Here is a 17781-nt window from a genome sequence, read left to right on the forward strand (position 1 = left end):
GGGCTGGAAAGGAGGAGTGTGCTGTCATAGTATAGGGAGAGCAACTAGGGTCACATAACAATGTATGTATAAATTTTTATATGAGAGACTAACTTGAATTGTAAACTTTCACTTAAAGTACAACAATAAAACAAAAATAAAAAGACTTGATGCTAAAAAAAAAAAAAGAGAGAGAGAGAGAGATTAAGCCTGTGACTGATGGATCCAACCAACTACTACAGCAGAAAACCCATCAGCTTAGACTGAAGGGGACAGAGAAAGAATGAAAGGGAAGAACACTGTCTGCTTCTTGGACTTCTACAGGCAGGAAACAGGCCAAAGGAGCTACATCTGCTGTCCTTCAAGAAAAAAAAAGGACCATCTCTGGAGTGGCTTGAAGATTAGCAGAACTGTTGGAAGGAGCATGGGAAGCAGGGCCTTCTCAGTTTCAAAAGGTGGGGCCATGGTCTCTTGGATATCAAAGGGTGGCACCACAGCCTCCTAGGTTTCCAACCTGGATCTTTGCCAACTTGGTTCCAGAGTGTGGGGCTGCTGTTAAGGTATGCCAGGGGGAGGGGGATACCACCCAAAGCTGAGAGAACAGGGCTACCATGCCCAAGGGGGAGAGGTAAGTTGACACTGAAACGGACGAGGAGAATGGGGCTACCTAAAGCTGAGGGAGCAGAGTTGCCATCCCAGAGGGCCTGGAAGGCGGAGCTGAAGCCTACGGCCAAGGGGCTTCCACCCAGAATCCAGAGGGTGTGGCCAACTCCCAGAGTCTAAGGGTAAGGCCATTGCCCAGATAGTTTCAGAGAACAGAGGATTATTTTCAAGCCATGAGAATTAATGTAATGTGTTCTTGCTGGGTTTTGGACTTGCCTGGTACCTGTTATCCCTTCTTTTTCTCCAATTTCTTCCATTTGTAATGGAAATGTCTACCTTGTGCCTCTTCCACCATTGTACTTTGGAAACAGATAACTTGTAATCTGTATTTCACAGGTTCACAGATGAAGAGGAATTTTGCCCCAGGATGGAATACACTTAAAGTCTCACCATATTTGGTTTAGATAATTCAGAAGATGAGATTTTGGATTTGGAGTTGATTTAAGACTTTTGGGATGATGTGATGGGGTGAATGTGTTTTGCATGTGGGAAGGATATGAGTTTTTGGGGGCCAACGGGTGGAATGTTATGGATTGAACTGTGACCCCAAAAATAGTTAATCCTAACTTCTATGCCTGTAGTTATAATTCCATTGGAGATGGATTGTCTTTGTTATGTTAATGAGATAGGATTAATGTAGGGGGTGTCTTGATATACAAGATATAAAAAGAGCAGATTAGGACAAGCAAGCAAGCAAGCAGAGATGGGGGGATTGATGCCAAGCCACACGGAGATCTCCAAGGAACAGGAAAGAGAAGCTGAAGAGACAAGGACCTTCCCCCAGAGCCGACAGAAAAAGAAAGCCTTCCCCTAGAGCCAGCACCCTGAGATTCGGACTTCTAGCCTCCTAAATTGTGAGAAAATAAATTTCTGTTTGTTAAGTTCATCTACTTGTGGCATTTCTGTTATAGCAGCACTGGATAACTAAGATAGTTGTTGTTGTAATATCACACAACTTTTGCCAATTCAACTTTTTACAGGTGTACAACTTACTGACAGCACTTACAATAATTGGCTGTGCAACTCTAACCTTAATCAATGTGATTTTTCCATCACCATAAATCAAAACCCAGTACTCTATAATCAATCACCGCTCCCCCTTTCCTCCTGCCCCTGGTAATCACTAAGAAACTTTTGTCTCTATACATTTGTCTGTTCTTGTCTTTTTATATAAGTGAGGTTATACAATATTTGTCCTTTTATGACTGACTTACTTCACTCAACATAATGTCTTCAAGTTTCATCCATATTGTAGCAGTATCATGGCTTCATTTCCCTTATTGGCTGAGTAGTATTCCAATGTATGTATGTACCACATTTTATTTATCCATTCATTCACTGATAGGCATGTAGGTTGTTTCCACCTTTTGGCTATTGTTAATAGTGCTCCAATGCACATTGGTGTACTAGTCTCTTCTTGAGTCTCTGCTTTCAAGTCTTTTGGGTATATACTATAGTTTGATGGATTGCTTTTATACGACCTTTCTCACTATGGTCTTGTAACTCCCACCCAATCACAATAAGGTAATTGTGGCCCACCAAGAGGATTGGATAGCTAGCTAATAACGCAAATATAGTCTATGGCACCTGTGTGGGGGTGGGATCATGCAAATAAGGACTGTGGAAACTTAACAAAAGGATTGGTCAGTTTTGCCATCCCACTAGGTGTAAAATGAGCCATCCCAGAATCAGGAGGAGAAGATCTCACCACCACCAAGAAAGAAGAGCCAGGAGTGGAGCGCATCCTTTGGACCTGGGATCCCTGTGCTGAGAAGCTCCTGGAACCAGGAGACCAAGAGAGAGAGAAAGAGAAAGAGAGAGCTGTAATACTGAAGACTGTGAGAAGTGGTGGCAGAGAAATGGTGGCAGCAGATGCAGGAGACTGGCAGGAGATAGCACACTGGGCTTCCTGGCCCACAGAGCCAGAAAGCTGAGCGCCTTTGGGCCAAGGAGTACTCGCAGAGTCGGGTGTCTCTGGGCACTTAGCAGCAGAGTTAAAAGAGATTTATAACACTTGCCTGAGCAGGGCAGAGGCCAAGGGCCAGACAGAGGCATGCTGGTGGGCATGGCTAAGAAGAGGCTGTCCTGATGGAAGAACTGTATCCTGAGTGTTCCTGAACCTGACTTGTAACCTCTTACTTCTCTAATAAACCTCATAATTGTGAGTACTGTCTGTGAGCTCTGTGTGGCCATTGCAACGAATTACTGAACTCAGCAGAGAAGTAGAAAGTCTACTGGGAGGGACAGTTGGGGTTGGAATTGGTAAGGATGGCGGAGAGAGGAGGCATGTATGAACTCTGCCTCATAGGAATCAGCCTTGGACTATTGATCTTGATTCTCCTTCCCCCTCATGAAGCTAGATGAGGTCAGATGCCTCCCTGACGCCATTTTTACTATACTTAGGAGTGGAATTGTTGGGTCATATGGTAGTTTTATTTTTAGTTTTTTGAGGAAACGCCACACTGTTTTCCACAACAGTAGTAGCATTTTGCATTCCCACCTGCAATGGATAAAGGTTCCAATTTCCCCACATCCTTAAAACGAGTTCCTTAACATTCTTAGAAGCTCTGTTGTCCAGCAGAAATGGTTTAATGAAATTAAGATTCTTAGAAATACTATTGTTCATGTGAGGGCCTAAGAGGCACGCCCTTAGATCTTTCTGAGATCACACAAAATATTTTACAGTTGTAGCTTTGACCTCATCTTTACCTTGAATATACTTATTTTGAGAAAATTTTGTAGCTATGAGAGGAAGTCATCAAACCCAGACTTCACTCCATTCACAACAATTCCTCAAGGAAGCTCCTATTGTCCCTATTTTACAGATGAGGAACCTGAGGTTCAGAAAGATTAAGTCACTTGTCCAACTTCACTCAGCAAGTAAAGGGCACAAGTTCAAACTCAGGCCTGTCCAACTAGAGAAGCCTTGTTTCCATTTTGCCCTCCTGCCTCTTACCGTGTCATGGTTTCCCCCAAGCTGGGCTTGGGACTGGGTGACTGCCACTTCTAGTGTTGATTGCATTTCCCCCAAAGCAGAACCTGAGACAAGGACCTGGGTGCTAGTAGTTTATTTGACAGGAAACTCCAGGAAGTGCAAGTGAGAGAGAGGGGAAGTGAGTCAAGGAATGGAGGAAAGTCACACAGGGTATGTTAATGAGTGGGTTAGTGCTCTGGGCAATTGACCTCACTCCTGTGGGGACCGTATAAGGAACTGTGTGGAATGTCCCTCAGAAATACTCCTCCAAGGGACAGGACACTGGGATATTTTATCCTTCGACTCTTCACCTTCATTGTGTGAGGGTTTCCCCTGGAAGCCTTAAATGTTTGGCACACAGGGTGGAGCAAGCTCTCACAGTGACAGAAAAGTAGAGGAAGCAGGAGCTTGAGAGAGGGAGCTTTCAGCATCCCAGGAACGCTCTGTTGCAGATGCAGGCAAACTCAAGGTTGGACCCAGGGAGCAGAAGGTGGGGAATCCGAAGCACTTTGCGTTATTCTGATCTGCTCATTCCCCATCCTGAGTTTACTGTGTTACTGATGTTTCAAAATGGTGATTGGCAACAATCTCTAAAATGACTTAAAATGGAAGGTTAGTGGAACAAATTAGAGCTATAAAACTGGTTCTGAGGCCATAATTGATATTTATCTTCTCCCTCCTCCACTACCCGTTCAACAGTTCCCCTCCTAGGGGCAGTTCAAATCCACCAGCTGCTCCTTGGAAACACTATGGGGCAGTTCTACTCTGTCCTGTAGGGTTGCTATGAGTCAGAATCAACTCGATAGCAACGGGTTTGGTTTTTGGTCTATATATACATACATGTATATATACTTTACTGGTTTAGTTTCTCTAGAGAACCCAGCCTAAGACATTTGAAATTGTTCACTACAGATTAGTAAGTAAGCACAAGTAAGCCCATGTGTACCTTGCTTATTGGGTACTCCATCCTTGCCCCCACCCTTGCTGTTATGTTTGCTGATCTGGGTTGTGTGCTCAGTGGAGTAATCCAGATCTTCATTTCTGATAAGTCGGAGCTCCTGGTTATCTTTGCAGGCAATGCTGTTGTTAAATGCTGCCAAATTGGCTCTGACACACGGAGACTATATGTACAACAGAACAAAACATTGCCTGGTCCTGTGCCATCCTCATGATCATTGGTATGTTTGAGTCCATTGCAGTGGGTATTGTGAAGTGCCTTCCAACCTAGGGGGCTTATGTTCCAGCACTGTATAATACAATTTTCTGCTGTGATCCATAAGGTTTTCGTTGGTTAATTTTCAGAATTAGATCACTATGTCTTTCTTCCTAGTCTGTCTTAGTCTGGAAGCTCTGCTGAAATCTGTCCACCACAGGTGACCCTGCTGGTATTTGAAATACCGGTGGCATAGCTTCCAGCATCACAGCAATATGCAAGCCACTACATTACATCAAACTGACAGGTGATGGCTACAGTTCATTGAATGAGGCCGTAGTTGCTGCAATTTTCATTCTCCATTATCACTGGACATAGAAGCACCAAAAGGCACCCTAGTGAATCCCCAAGTTGTAGGTATAGTCTTCCTGCTCCAATTATGCAGCATCAATGCCAGCTCCTCATGATAATCAAAGTCAATTATCCGTGACTCCTTTGCCTGCTAGTCTTCTGGCATGAGGAACTCCAAACGATCAGGCAGTGGTTGCAGCTTTAGGTTCAACAGGACTGTTACAGTATCCTTTGGGGAAAGCAGTCCCTCCCTGGGGACCAAGACTCAATGCCCCAGAGTCTAGAGAATGGGGAAAGGGAGCACAAAATCCCCAACAGGGCCATTGGAAGTGATTGGAGAGCCCATTCCTACTTCTAGCCCTTGGTCCCTAGACCTGTGATTCCAGTTATTGGGGTCATGGCACTCTGCATGGCCATTAGTTCAATATATATTCCACATTCTCAGCACAGTGCCCCAACCCTGCAGGATATCACCCCCAAGTTGGCATTTAGTTGAGCCCAAGAGGTGGTTACAGTACCCTATAGGGCTGGCAACTTCTGGGGATGTGGTACGTGGTAGAACTAGTGGATCCTGTGGTGCTGTGCCCACTGTTGCCTCGCCTTCACCATAAAGTGGATTTTATGATCTGAGGGGATGTTATGAGGGGCCTCAAGTCAGTAGATCAGATACTAGGTGTGCCCTTGGAGGTTCTCTAACTCAGTCTTCTAATAAGCACAAAAACAGCAGCAGCTAACATTGATTACAATCTGCCTAACATCATTCCAGATGCTTTACATGGATTACATCATTTAATCCTCACAACAAACCTACGAAGTAGACACTATTATCAGCTCCATTTTACAGATGAGGAAACTGAGGCTCCAGAGTGCTTAAGTCCCCTTGTCTGAGATCACACCCTAGGAAGTGATGGAGAGCCAAGATATCTACGCGGATGATTCCAGGCCATACTGCCTGCTTGATAAAACCAGAAAGGAGAAGTGCCTCGCCCAGGTCCCTGCCACGGTGACAACATGAAGAAGAGGCTGGTGAAGCCCTGTCTCCATCTGGGACCATCTCAGTCTTTGATGTAACTGATGTTTTCTCTATCTTCCCTAAAGCACTATACAAATACAACTGCAAAGCAACCCATGGCCATGGTTTCCTATGGGATTGCCCAGCTAAACTCCTAGAGATATTCTGGAGCTGCCAGCCTGATGCAGAGACCCAGATCTCCCTCCTTGAGCCCCAGTTCTCGCCACTGCACCCCGGAACAGAGAGTATCTTGCTTCCGAATTTACTAGACTGTGAAGTGAATTCAAGCCTCTTCAGGGAATGAAAAGTAGTGAGCGTAAAAACGTTCCCATTCATACAGCGGCGGTCTCACTGCTTTGATCCTTCTTCTGTTGTTATAAAACTCAGTTTCTGAGCTCGGTGACACTCAGTGTTTTAAAATTACCTCCACTGATTCCCAAAAGGCCTGAATATAACTTTTTTCGAGCTCCTGGTATGTTCTCCTGCCAGTCTGCTCATGGACAGTTTTCTCCACCTGGGGCTGCGGTGCTGGTTATAGGGCAAGGCCAGGGTGAGTCCTACCTGCATACACCTACAGGGCTCCACAGAATTTAGACTTCAGCAGACAGGGCTGGATGACCCCTGCCGTCTTTGTGCCCCTTTTGTTTACATGATTGGGAGGTGGGCTGGTGGAAGGAGGTGATGAACTGAGGCTGTCTTCAGATCCTGGGAACTGGGTCTTGATAATCCAAATCACTCTCCTCTTAGAGAAGTGCAGACAGCCCCTCACAGGAGGGAAGAAAGTCCTGAATTTGTTGTATTTGCCTAAATCCAGCTGCGAACTCTGTTGGCCCTACTTTCAGGATACGTCCAGGGTCCAGTCACCTCTCATCCTCGCCTCCATCGCTGCCTTCTAGTCCAAGCCATCACATCTTTCCTGGATTATTGCAACAGCCTCCGCACTGGTCTCCCTGCTTCTGCCCTTGCCCTAGTACTGTTTATCTTCCAGAATGAGAGCAGCCAGACAGATCCTTTTAAAACCTAAGTCAGATCATGTCACCCTTCAAACGGCTTCCATCTCATCTACAATTAGAAACCCAGGTCCTTACATGGCCTGCAGGTCCTACTGCCTGCTCCCTCTGACTCATCACCTCCACTCTTCCCTCCACTTCCGGCCCTAGCCACACACTGGTCCGCTGGGCGTTCCTCACATACACAAAGCATGTTCCTGCCCCAGGGCCTTTGCACTCACCGTTCCCTCAGCCCGAACACCCTATTTCCAGATCTTCTTCTTCACTTTATTCCCGTCTTTGCTTCAATATCACCTCATCAGAGAGGCCTCACCTCACCACCCCCTTTAAATAACCCCCCACCACTTTATTCCCTCACCTTGCTTTCCTCTTCTTCATAGCACTTATCACTACTGGACATTATATTATAGATTTTTTTTTCCCCACACTTTTGTATCCTTGGTGCTTAGTACAGTGTCTGACACATAGTGCAAAATATTTGCTCAGTAAATATTTGTTGAATAAATAAATGAATGACTTATTTAGTTCAACAGAGTCCTAGAAACTCTGAGCATCAATTTCCTCAGCTGTAAAAAGGAGGTGAAAGGGATAATTGGATGTGAGAACATTTAACTATTTAAAAAATTAAACTTATTAATTTAGAACTTAAATGTATTAAATTTTAAAACTTTTTGTTTTGAAATAATTTTGGACATACAGAAAAGCCGGAAAAATAGTCAAATAATTCATCAACAGTCCTCAAATGTTAATGTCTTATCACATTTGCTTTATCATTCTCTCTCTTTGTATATGTACAAATTATTCTTAAATTTATTTTTGAAGCTGTAATATACAGAGATGGTACAAAGTGTAACACATGTAAAAAGTAAACAGTGAAACATAAATCTCCCTCCTTCTCCATCGCATCTCTTCCTCTCTCCAGCCCAACTGCTATCAGTTTCTTGTATATTCTTTCAAAAATATTCTAGGCATTTACAAGCGTATAGGAATATGCGTGCGTGTTGTTGTTAGGTGCCGTCGAGTTGGTTCAGACTCATAGTGACCCTGTAGGACAGAGTAGAACTGCCCCACAGGATTTCCAAGGAGCAGCTAGAGATTTGAACTGCTGACTTATTGGTTTGCACCTGAGCTCTTAACCACTGTGCCACTAGGGCTCCGTGTGTGCATATATATTGCATAAATATAACACATTTTTTTTCTTCATATGAAACACACTCTACTTGAAATGGCAAATGTTTTGTTATCTATATATTTACTATAATAAAATACAAAACAAGACAAACAAACCCACTATAGTCACAGTTCCACATTTTACTTTTTCCATTCAGTAATGTATCTTGAAGATCATTCTATATCACTACACTTAGTCTTTCTCATTTTCTTTATAGCTACATAGCGTGTCTTGTATGGATGTATCAGAGTTAATTTAACCAGTTCTCTATTGATGGAAGTTTGGGCTGTTTCCAATCCTTTCCCTACTACAGACAATGTTATAATGAATATCCTTTTATAGTATCATTTTGTACGTCATTTGTAGGACGAACGGCTAAAAGTGAAATTACTGAGTCAAAAGCATTTTGTGTTTTAAGTATTGATAGGGATTACCACATTTCTGTTCATAAAAGGTGTACCAGTTTGTATTCTTAGCAACAATGTGTGAAAGTGTTTGTTTGCCTACTCCTTTGTAACACGGTGTGTTATTTATTTATTATTATGTTTTACCAATTGCATAGTTGAAAATATCTCATTGTAGTTTTATTTCTATTTCTCTTATTATGAGCGAAGATAAACATTTTTTCTGTGTCTAAAAACCATGTGTATTTCTTTTTCCATGATTTGTCTACTTACATACGGCGCCAATTTCTCTATTGCATTATTGCTTTCTTATTGATCTGTAGGATCTCTTCATATACAGAGGAAATTAGCTTATTCCCCTGTGATATGTGAATATTTTTTCACAGTTTGCCTTTTTTTTTTGCCATTCAGTCTTTATTTATTTATTTATTTTTACTGTACTTCAGGTGAAGGTTTACAGAACAAATAGTTTCTCATGAAACAGTAGTACACATATTGTTTTATGACATTGGTTAACAACCCCACGACATGTCAACCCTCTCCCTTCTCGACCTTTTTTTTTTGGTGAAAATATACACACTCAGTCTTTTTTTTTTTTAATTTTTATTTCTATATAGTCAAACACCTTGATCTTTTTCTTATATGGCTTCTAAGGCCTTGTGATATACATGAGAAGGTCTTACTCATTTCAAGATTATTTTGGAATTATCCCTTGATTTCTTATGATATTTTAATTCATTTTTAAAACTTTTATTACGGAAATGTTCAAACATACACAAAAGCAGAAAGAAGACTATATCAAGCCTGCAAAGTCTTCATCAGCTTCACCAGTGATCAGAATAAGGCCAGTCTTTTTCATCTATGCCCTACTCATTCCCCACCCCTTGATTATTTTGAAGAAAATCCCAAACATCATATAATTTTATGATTTTTAAATCCTTAAATCACTTTGAATTTTTTTAGAGGTAGATCTCCAACTTTGTTTTTTACAGATATCTAGCCCATTCTCCCAGCACAGCTTATTGAAAAAAAACAACCAAAAAAAACTTTTCCCCACTGATTTGCACTTTTAGCATATCCTAAATTCCCATACATACTTGAGTCTATCCTTGGATTCTTTATTCTGTTCCACTGATTTATCTCCTTATTCATGCTCCAGCACCAGGCTGTTTCTACTGTTGTAGCTTTACGATGTATTTTGGTATCAGGTAAGATACCTGTATCAGTTGCCATTGAGTTGATTCTGACTCATGGTAGAACTGTGCACCACAGGGTTTTCAATGGCTAATTTTTCAGAAGTAGATCACCAGGCCTTTCTTCTGAGATATTTCTAGGTGGACTTGAACCTCCAACCTTTTGTTTAGCAGCTGAGCACATTTACCGTTTGCATCATCCAGGGACTCCACCAGATAAGATACTTTCTTCAAAAGATGATTTAGATGTAAGCTTCTCCTGGTATTTTAAGACACTGCCTGAGAGTGAGGACCTGAGGTATGACAGATGTGCAGTTAACCCAGGATATTCCAGCTTTGCTCACAGCTGTGCCCATCAATACTCTGGCTGGGACAAAGTGTGCCATCACCCTGGCAACCAGAAGCCTGGGTCCAAATTCTGGTTTTCCAATAAGGGTGCCCTTGAGCAGCCCACCTCACCCTTTGGAGCCTCTGTTTAGAAGGACCTCCCTCCAAGCTCCAACATTCTCCAGTTCCAAGATTTTAGGGCCAAGGGTGCCTTGGAGGAGCCAGGAAAGATTGTGGTCTCTTCAACAGGAAGTCCTATAGATTAACCAAGGAGATTGGCTTGCTGGGGACCGGAAAGGGTGATTAAGCAAGAGACAAGACTGTTAACAGTTCCAGAGCTCGAAGGCTCATGGGAGCACCAGGTCCAGGAGGCACGAGGCTATGCACAGGACCAGGAGACTTTGACAGGTGGGAGTCACCCCAAAGTTGCAATGCTTCTTTTCTCTGGAGGGGTAGGGATGGGGAGGGAGCAGCAGTCCCCATCTAGCTCCTGCGATGAGAGTACAAAGGGCCGAGCCCTCTTTCCTCATGAATTTGGAGCCCTCTGCATGGCCTAATGGAGGGCATTGGGGCAGGGGACTGGGATAGATGACCTATCCTTAAATGGCTGTGTGACTTTGAACAAGTCAAGTGTCTCCTCAGAGCCCTTGGTTTCTCTATCAGTAAAGTGGGAGAATGCGGAGGGTAGACTAGAATAGGGTACTAGGTGGTCTCTCAGGCCCATCCGGTTTCAACAATTTGGGTTCTGGGAACACTGCTATTTTTCATAGTGTTGAAGTAAATGAAGTGAAGAGCAGACTCAGTTCCTAGCCCCGTGGGTGAGAGAGTGAAGAAGTTGGGGGAGGCCCTCAGACACCTGCAGATGCCATAATTCCACTGCTGCCCTCCATCTCATCTCATCCCCCTTTTATGGATCTCCACTCTCTTGGGGTAGGCCTGTGGCACATGCTCCTTTAACCTAATCCCACAGTGGCGAGCTGATTCCTGTAGATGCCTGGGAGTGGGATTCATTTGCTTTCAAGTTTGACTTCAAATTTTGTGTGATTTCTTGGGCAAGGAATGTGGGAAGAGGCAGCATGCTGAGGGGCTGTGTGTATGCATATTCCTGGCCATGAGGGGATTTCCAACTGTTAAGGGCATGAGGTAGCAATTAACGACTGAGGGGAATGTGGCAGAGGAGAGGGGATGCTGACAGAGTGGGTACTCTTGCTGGCTGAATGAAGGGTGTTCTGAGTGACTTTGAGTGGGCAGTGACTACATGTGGAATGTCTGAGTGGGGTGCTGTGACTGGGAGAGAGCAGACTGTCCCAGGGGTGTGCTGACCGTGAGGGAGTGGGAGTCCATTTCAGCAGACTGTGTGAGGGTGATGACTGACTGAGTGGGAGCTGACTGAGGAGAGAGGGGGAGAGAGTGTGTGTGTGCGTGCGCTGACTGACTGAAGGGTGTCTCCACGGTCTCTGAGTGGCCATGCCTGGCCATGAAAGGGGCAAAGATTATTTTTATGGTATGCTGTAAGGCCATGAGGGGTGCTGTGACTGATCTGAACATGAGGAAGCAGGGGTGTATACTGTCCTGACTGACAATGACAGGTGTTCCAACTGACTTTGAGGCAGTGCTGGCTGTAGTGCACTTGCTGACTGGGTGAGGCTCCAGGCCTTTCTGCCCCAGACCTTCTGATAGACAAGCAGGAGGCTGCCGAAGGACCCTCCTGGGAGAGAAGGATTGACTGACTGAGAGGGCTTGTACCGGAGGTGGCGAGTGGGGCTGGGTGAGGTGTCTAGAAGGTGCTGTGTTCTTATAAAATGCCAGGGGACTGCTGGGAAGGGGCTGTGGAGGTGCTGCTCTGCTAGGAACTTCCCTAAAGAGATACTAAGAGTGCCCCATGTTGACTCAGACTTCCTGGAGCCGTGAAGGTTGGATGAAGCCCTGAAACTATTGCCCTGAGATAATCTTTAAACCTTAAAACAAAAATATCCCCTGAAGTCTTCTTAAAACCAAACGATAGTTTAGCTTACTAGTAAAAAATGTCTGCCTTGAGCGTGATGGTCTTTTAAGAACTATCTATATGGGATCAAATTGACAACAGCAACTTGAAAAATTAGATAGGAAACTTAGGGGATAATAAATTTATGTTAGTGGGGGAGAAGCAACTCAGAAAAGGAGGGTGAGAATGGTTGCACAACTCAAAGAATGTAATCAATGTCACCAAATTGTACACGTAGAAATTGTTGAATTGGTGTATGTTTTGCTGTGTATATTCTCAACAAAACAATAAAATAACATTAAAAAGAAAAAAAAGAGTGCCACATGTCCTGGATGAGGCCACAGGAAATTTATTTCAGGATTCTAAGTCCCCTCACTTATGGGAGGCTGACAGACTCAGCAGCATGGTGCCCACATCATAGTGGACGCTTCCCCCAGAGCTTGGGTTCTGGAGGCTTCCGTACTGGGAATCTTATCTTGCTGCTTCATGTGGGTTACCTCCATTGCCGGAAGTATGCATGAAACTGCTCTTAGAGACCATGCCTGGGTTTCACCACACTGAGCAGGGCCTGCCCACTTCTGCCCTGCTCCAAATTTCTTGCCCCACCCACAGCTGCTCAGCTGGATGTCAGTGATCCACAAAGGGCCTTCTGCCCACTGAGAAGTCCACTGGGGAAAGTCTATTCCATGACAAACGGGGAGGGCAGGATCTAGTGTCAGTTTTGCTACTGATGTCATGGCTCGGGCAGGTCACACTCTGCCTCTCTGAGCTTCCTTCAGTTTCCTCATCTGTTGAGTGGGGATAAATTGTACCTGTACAATACTCAGTTATTATGAGACTCACGTGGCATTGCACCCTTATCAATGTCATCACCACCATTGCCATTGCTACCTTTACCCAGCAGTCACTGTATGCCAGGCATGGTCACTAGTACTTTACATGCATTACACATTCAACAAATATTTGTTGAGCACCTACTGTATGCCAGGCAGTCTTCTAGGCATTTGGGATACAGCAGTTAACAGAACAGGAATCTCCTTACTCACATAAGGCTTATATTTCAGCAGCAGGAGATGAGAAATTTACAAAATCAATGAGTGAAATATTCTACCCTGGGATGGTGACAAGTGCTAAGAAAGAATAAAGACGGAAAGGGGAGTAGGCTGTACTGGGTAGTGGGAGGTGGTGTTTTAATTTTAATGATCTCGTTTAATCCTCACGGCAACTCTGTGTGGTAGGTATTAGTCCCCTGTTCCAGTGAGGAAACTGAGCACAGAGGAGTTAAGTGACTTACCCAAGGACCCACAGCTAGCAAGCAGCAGAGCTGGGAGAGGCAGAGGCCTGTCTGACTCCAGAGGACTATGACTAGAAGCTGTTTCCTCTTTTAGACCTCAGTTTCTACCCCTATAAGTCAAAAGGTTGGGGCTGACCCTCTTCCGGCACTGACTCTTAGTGATTCTTCCTTTGCTTATAAGCCACAAGGCCTCAGCCCCCAAGCCCAGCCCCACTGGCCATTTTCTTTTATGACATTGATATTTTTTAAGAGTCCATTCAGTTATCTAGAAGAACATCCCACATTCTAGGCGGCAGTGTGTCGGTGGGGGAATTAGAAAGTATTTGAGTGCCCTAAACACGCCCAGAAAACAGCTAGGCACCATAAGGGGATCCAGGGTTAAATATGACCCTTCCCCCCTGGAGCTCACTGCTGAGTTTTATCACCCTCCCCAGGAAGCCCTCCCTGGCAGGCCTAGGCAGGTGAGCTGCTGCTTTTTCAGTGTTTTCAGCGCTTGGCACACAGGTCTGCTGCCCCTTCCAAGCTGCGCTGTAATTATTTTTGTCTTCTGAATAAGGCTGTGAGTGCTTCCAGGGGAAACCAGGAGTTAGTCACACCTGTACCTGCAGGGCCAGGTTCTCTGCTTGGGTATGTAGGTGGTGTCCTGCACAAAGGTGCCCTGCTGAAGGGTGAGTGGGGACTGGGATCCCGTCCACATTTCACTTGCCAAACTATGCTCCCTGGCACTGGACACTGTCTGCCAGAGGGAAGGGGTACCTTTTCCTAATTCACTTTAAGTGCTTGTTGCTTGGTGTGTGATAGATCTTGAGAAGGGTTTGTGCAGGAGGGCTTCTCCGAGAGATGTGCTAGTAAGTGTTTAACAACCAGTTCTCAAGTAGGCAAAAGCCTGATGTGCAGCATTTGCCAATTCCCATGGTGTAAATACTCCCACCATGGCTGATTTCAAACCACTGAATTCGCAAGAGATGCGCACAATTGGCTCTCGCGAGCCCCTAAGATCTGGCTCCAGCAAACCACTGTAGCTTAACAGCCATGATCTTAAAACTGCATCTGAATCAAATTTTAAAGTCCCAAAACAGAGAGAGACAGAGAGACAAAGACAGACTCACAGAAACAGATAGATAAAACACAACACACAGAGGGACACTCTACTTCACTTTGAAGTTCTGGGCCTCCCCAGGGCGAAGGAATTGCTTCATCCAAGTCCTGTGCAACCTGCAGGCGGGAACTTACTCAAGGCAAGGCTGGACCAGTGACTCCATCCCCCCTGGAATGAGCCTGTCACTCCTAAAGCAGAGCCCTCTGACCCCTCTGCTCTGCTCGTCTGTGGCCCTTGGCCCAACAGAGCCCAGAGAGGAAAGTTTCCTCCCTCTCCTGGCCACAAGCCTTGCTCTCTGCTGCCTCGGTTCCTCATCTCCTTTAGAGCTCGGCTCAAGACTGCCTGCCCAGGGAAGCCTGCTCTGACCATCAGAACACCAACGCCATCCCACACCCCATCCTATACAGTTGTATATGTACTGAATTTCTTGCCCTCTTCCAGACGCTACCTGCCTTTTCCCTGCCCTGGGGCCTTACCTGGACCAATCCTTATGCATTGACATCTTTATTGATTGACTTACTGACCTAAGACCTTCAGCAACAGATGAAGGGACCCTGATTAATGAATTTGACAACTCTTCCTTGAGTGCCTACTATGTGCTAAGGAACTACGGCACAATGGGGACCAAGGTGCACCGTGACATCCACAGGGGGAGCCCAAGATATCATAAGGCCACAGACAAGGGGGCACTGAACCCAGCTTGAAGTGTGGGAGTGGTTTTCGGGAGGCTTCTGGGAGGAGGCAGCCTCTAAGGTTAGGCCAAGAGGTATTAACTAGGCAAGGAAGTGTGAGCACTGGGGGAGATTGGGGGCAAAGTGCGGGAGGGAACTTGGCATTCTGAGCCACAAGTAGTTCAGTAGGGTTGTGGTTGACCTCAAGGGTGTTGGGGGGTGTGGCATGAGGCAGGCGCCACCTGGTTCAGGGTCTTAGTAGCCCTATGAAGGAGCTACTGATCCCCTGGTACATGTGTTGAAGGAGTGGAGAAACGGTGTTGAGGAGAAAAAACATTGGAGGAGAGGCGAGGGCTGCGAGGGCTGAGAGAGGGAGGAGGCGATGGTGAAGGGATCCCTTCTAGGAAGCCCAGAATCCCTTGTTTTGATGCAGCAGCAACTAAGAAAGTGCATTGAGGGGGGCCACAGGAGAGAGCTCTCAGGAACCTGTTTCTGGCCCTTCACACAGGGAGATCCTGGACTACCCTTTGTAACCACACCCCAGGAGAGAAATAGAACATCTCCTGCTGGGGGGCTATCTTATTTAATGATCAGAGAAGGCTTCGAGCGTTTGAGCAGCGACCTGAAGGAGGCAAGGGTATGAGTCATGTGGATAGCTCCGGGAAGAGCATTTCAGGCAGAAAGAACAGAAAGGACAAAGGCCCTGAGCAGGGTGGGCTGGAGGCCAGTGTGGTGGGCTGGGAGATGAGGTCAGAGGCCAGAGGGGGATGATCAGGAAGATCATTGACAAGGGTGGATTTTCTTCCAGGGATTATGGGGAGCTATGGAGGGTTTTAAGCAGAGAGTGACTTTGTTCAGTGGCCCACTGCCCCCTCACCTCTCCTCTATCCCCAGGGCCAAAGCACCATGGAGAGTGGACAGAGAGTGCCCCGGAAGGCCCGGAAGCTGGGCTCCAGCCGCCGGTGGCAGACACGAGAGCCAGCTGATGGCCAGGATGCTGCTGTGGCCCCAGAGCCAGAATCCTGGTCCTTCCAAGCAGCTGTAGAACTACAGGACTTCTTCCAGGACTGCGGTGCCAAGCAGAGGGGCTTTGTTACCCGTGAAGACATGGCGGTGAGCCCAAGGCCCCATCTCAACCCTGCATCCCCTTTATGCAACTTTCTGAGACTCCCTATCCCAGGAAGACAGGATTACCTGCCCTCTCCCCTTTCTCTTGTCTAAAACCTGCTCTCAGGAAAGGTCAACAACTTGTTTATACTAACGTGTAAATGACTGATAAGCCTTTTTGTGTTACTCACTTCCAGAAGCATTTGCATTTTAACAACAGAAAGGTCTTTAAATCAAAGAAGTAACTTGATAATAGTAAATTTTAAGCCCATTGAGCAAATAAGTTTATCTAGGGGAGCAGTCAGAGACCTGGAAATCAAACCAAGTCGGTGACTATCCACTTCACTGAAACACCAAAATCAATTTTTCTTTCCTTCATCCCTCCTCATTCTCTGTAAAAAGGCCTCTGTGGGCTGCTGAGGTCTCTTGGGCCTACTGCCTCCTCCTGATGCTGCTCCAGGCTCCAGACTTTGTCCTTCCCACCATCAAAACTGACCCTTCCCACAGTCCATCCATCAGGGCCCCATCGTTTAAATCCACAGCAAAGTGCTAATGGCTGATGTTAAAATATACTTTTCAAAAAGGTAAAATAATGACTTTCAAGTAAATGTGTGGTGTTAACTAGTTTATTAATTAATTGAATGATGGGACCAGTAAGATGTCATGACTGGTTCAAAGGGCATTTGAAAAGCTATGATATTTATAGGCAATTTGACAAAGAAGTGTTGAGATTGCCGAAATACATTTTTAAAATGGCTAATGCCTGGGACAGTAAAACCTGTGAAAGCCAGAACCCATGTAAGGCAGAAACCTGTCAGAGAAGGAAAACTCAAACATTTTCCACTAAAACCAGTGATAGGAAAGTGGTAAAACGGCACCCTGTCAAAGGCGGAAAACTTGCGAGACCCAGAAAAACAAGGCAGTCACGTGGTGTTCCGGCTCTTACAGGTTTCACTGTACATAGAGACCAAAGTTTATGACTGGTTACCAGGGGTGGGCGGAAGGGAGGAGGAATGGGGGACTCACTGCTTAGGGGATACTGAGCTTCTGTTAAGGGTGATGGGAAAATTTGGAAATGGATAATGGTGATGGTTGAACAACATGATAAACATACCTAACGTCACCGAAATGTACATGTGAAAAGTGTTGAAAAGGCAAACAAATCGTTACATACACATTTTGTTGTTGTTAGGTGACATCAAGTCGGTTCTGACTCATAGTGACCTCAGGCACAACAGAACGAAACACCGCTGGGTCCTGCACCATCCTCACAATTGTCGCTATGCTTGAGCCCATTGTTGCAGCCACTGTGTCACTCCATCTCTTTGAGGGTCTTCCTCTTTTTCACTGACCCTCTACTTTACATATATATATACATACACATACATA

The 17781-nt window shown here is 45.3% G+C and overlaps 1 protein-coding gene across 1 annotated transcript in view; it reads left to right on the forward strand.

Moving 5' to 3' along the window:
• Positions 1–10562: 10562 nt before the first annotated feature.
• Positions 10563–17781, forward strand: part of RAB44 (RAB44, member RAS oncogene family) — a 34810-nt gene continuing 27591 nt past the window's right edge. The window contains exons 1-2 of the mRNA XM_023734143.1: positions 10563–10645; positions 16180–16398. Of these exons, the coding sequence (XP_023589911.1) occupies positions 16192–16398 (207 nt within the window). The 5' untranslated portion in view covers positions 10563–10645; positions 16180–16191. The remainder of the gene's footprint in view (positions 10646–16179; positions 16399–17781) is intronic.

Source organism: Trichechus manatus, unplaced genomic scaffold (assembly GCF_000243295.1).
Source record: "Trichechus manatus latirostris isolate Lorelei unplaced genomic scaffold, TriManLat1.0 scaffold00065, whole genome shotgun sequence".
NCBI classification, from domain to species: Eukaryota; Metazoa; Chordata; class Mammalia; order Sirenia; family Trichechidae; genus Trichechus; species Trichechus manatus.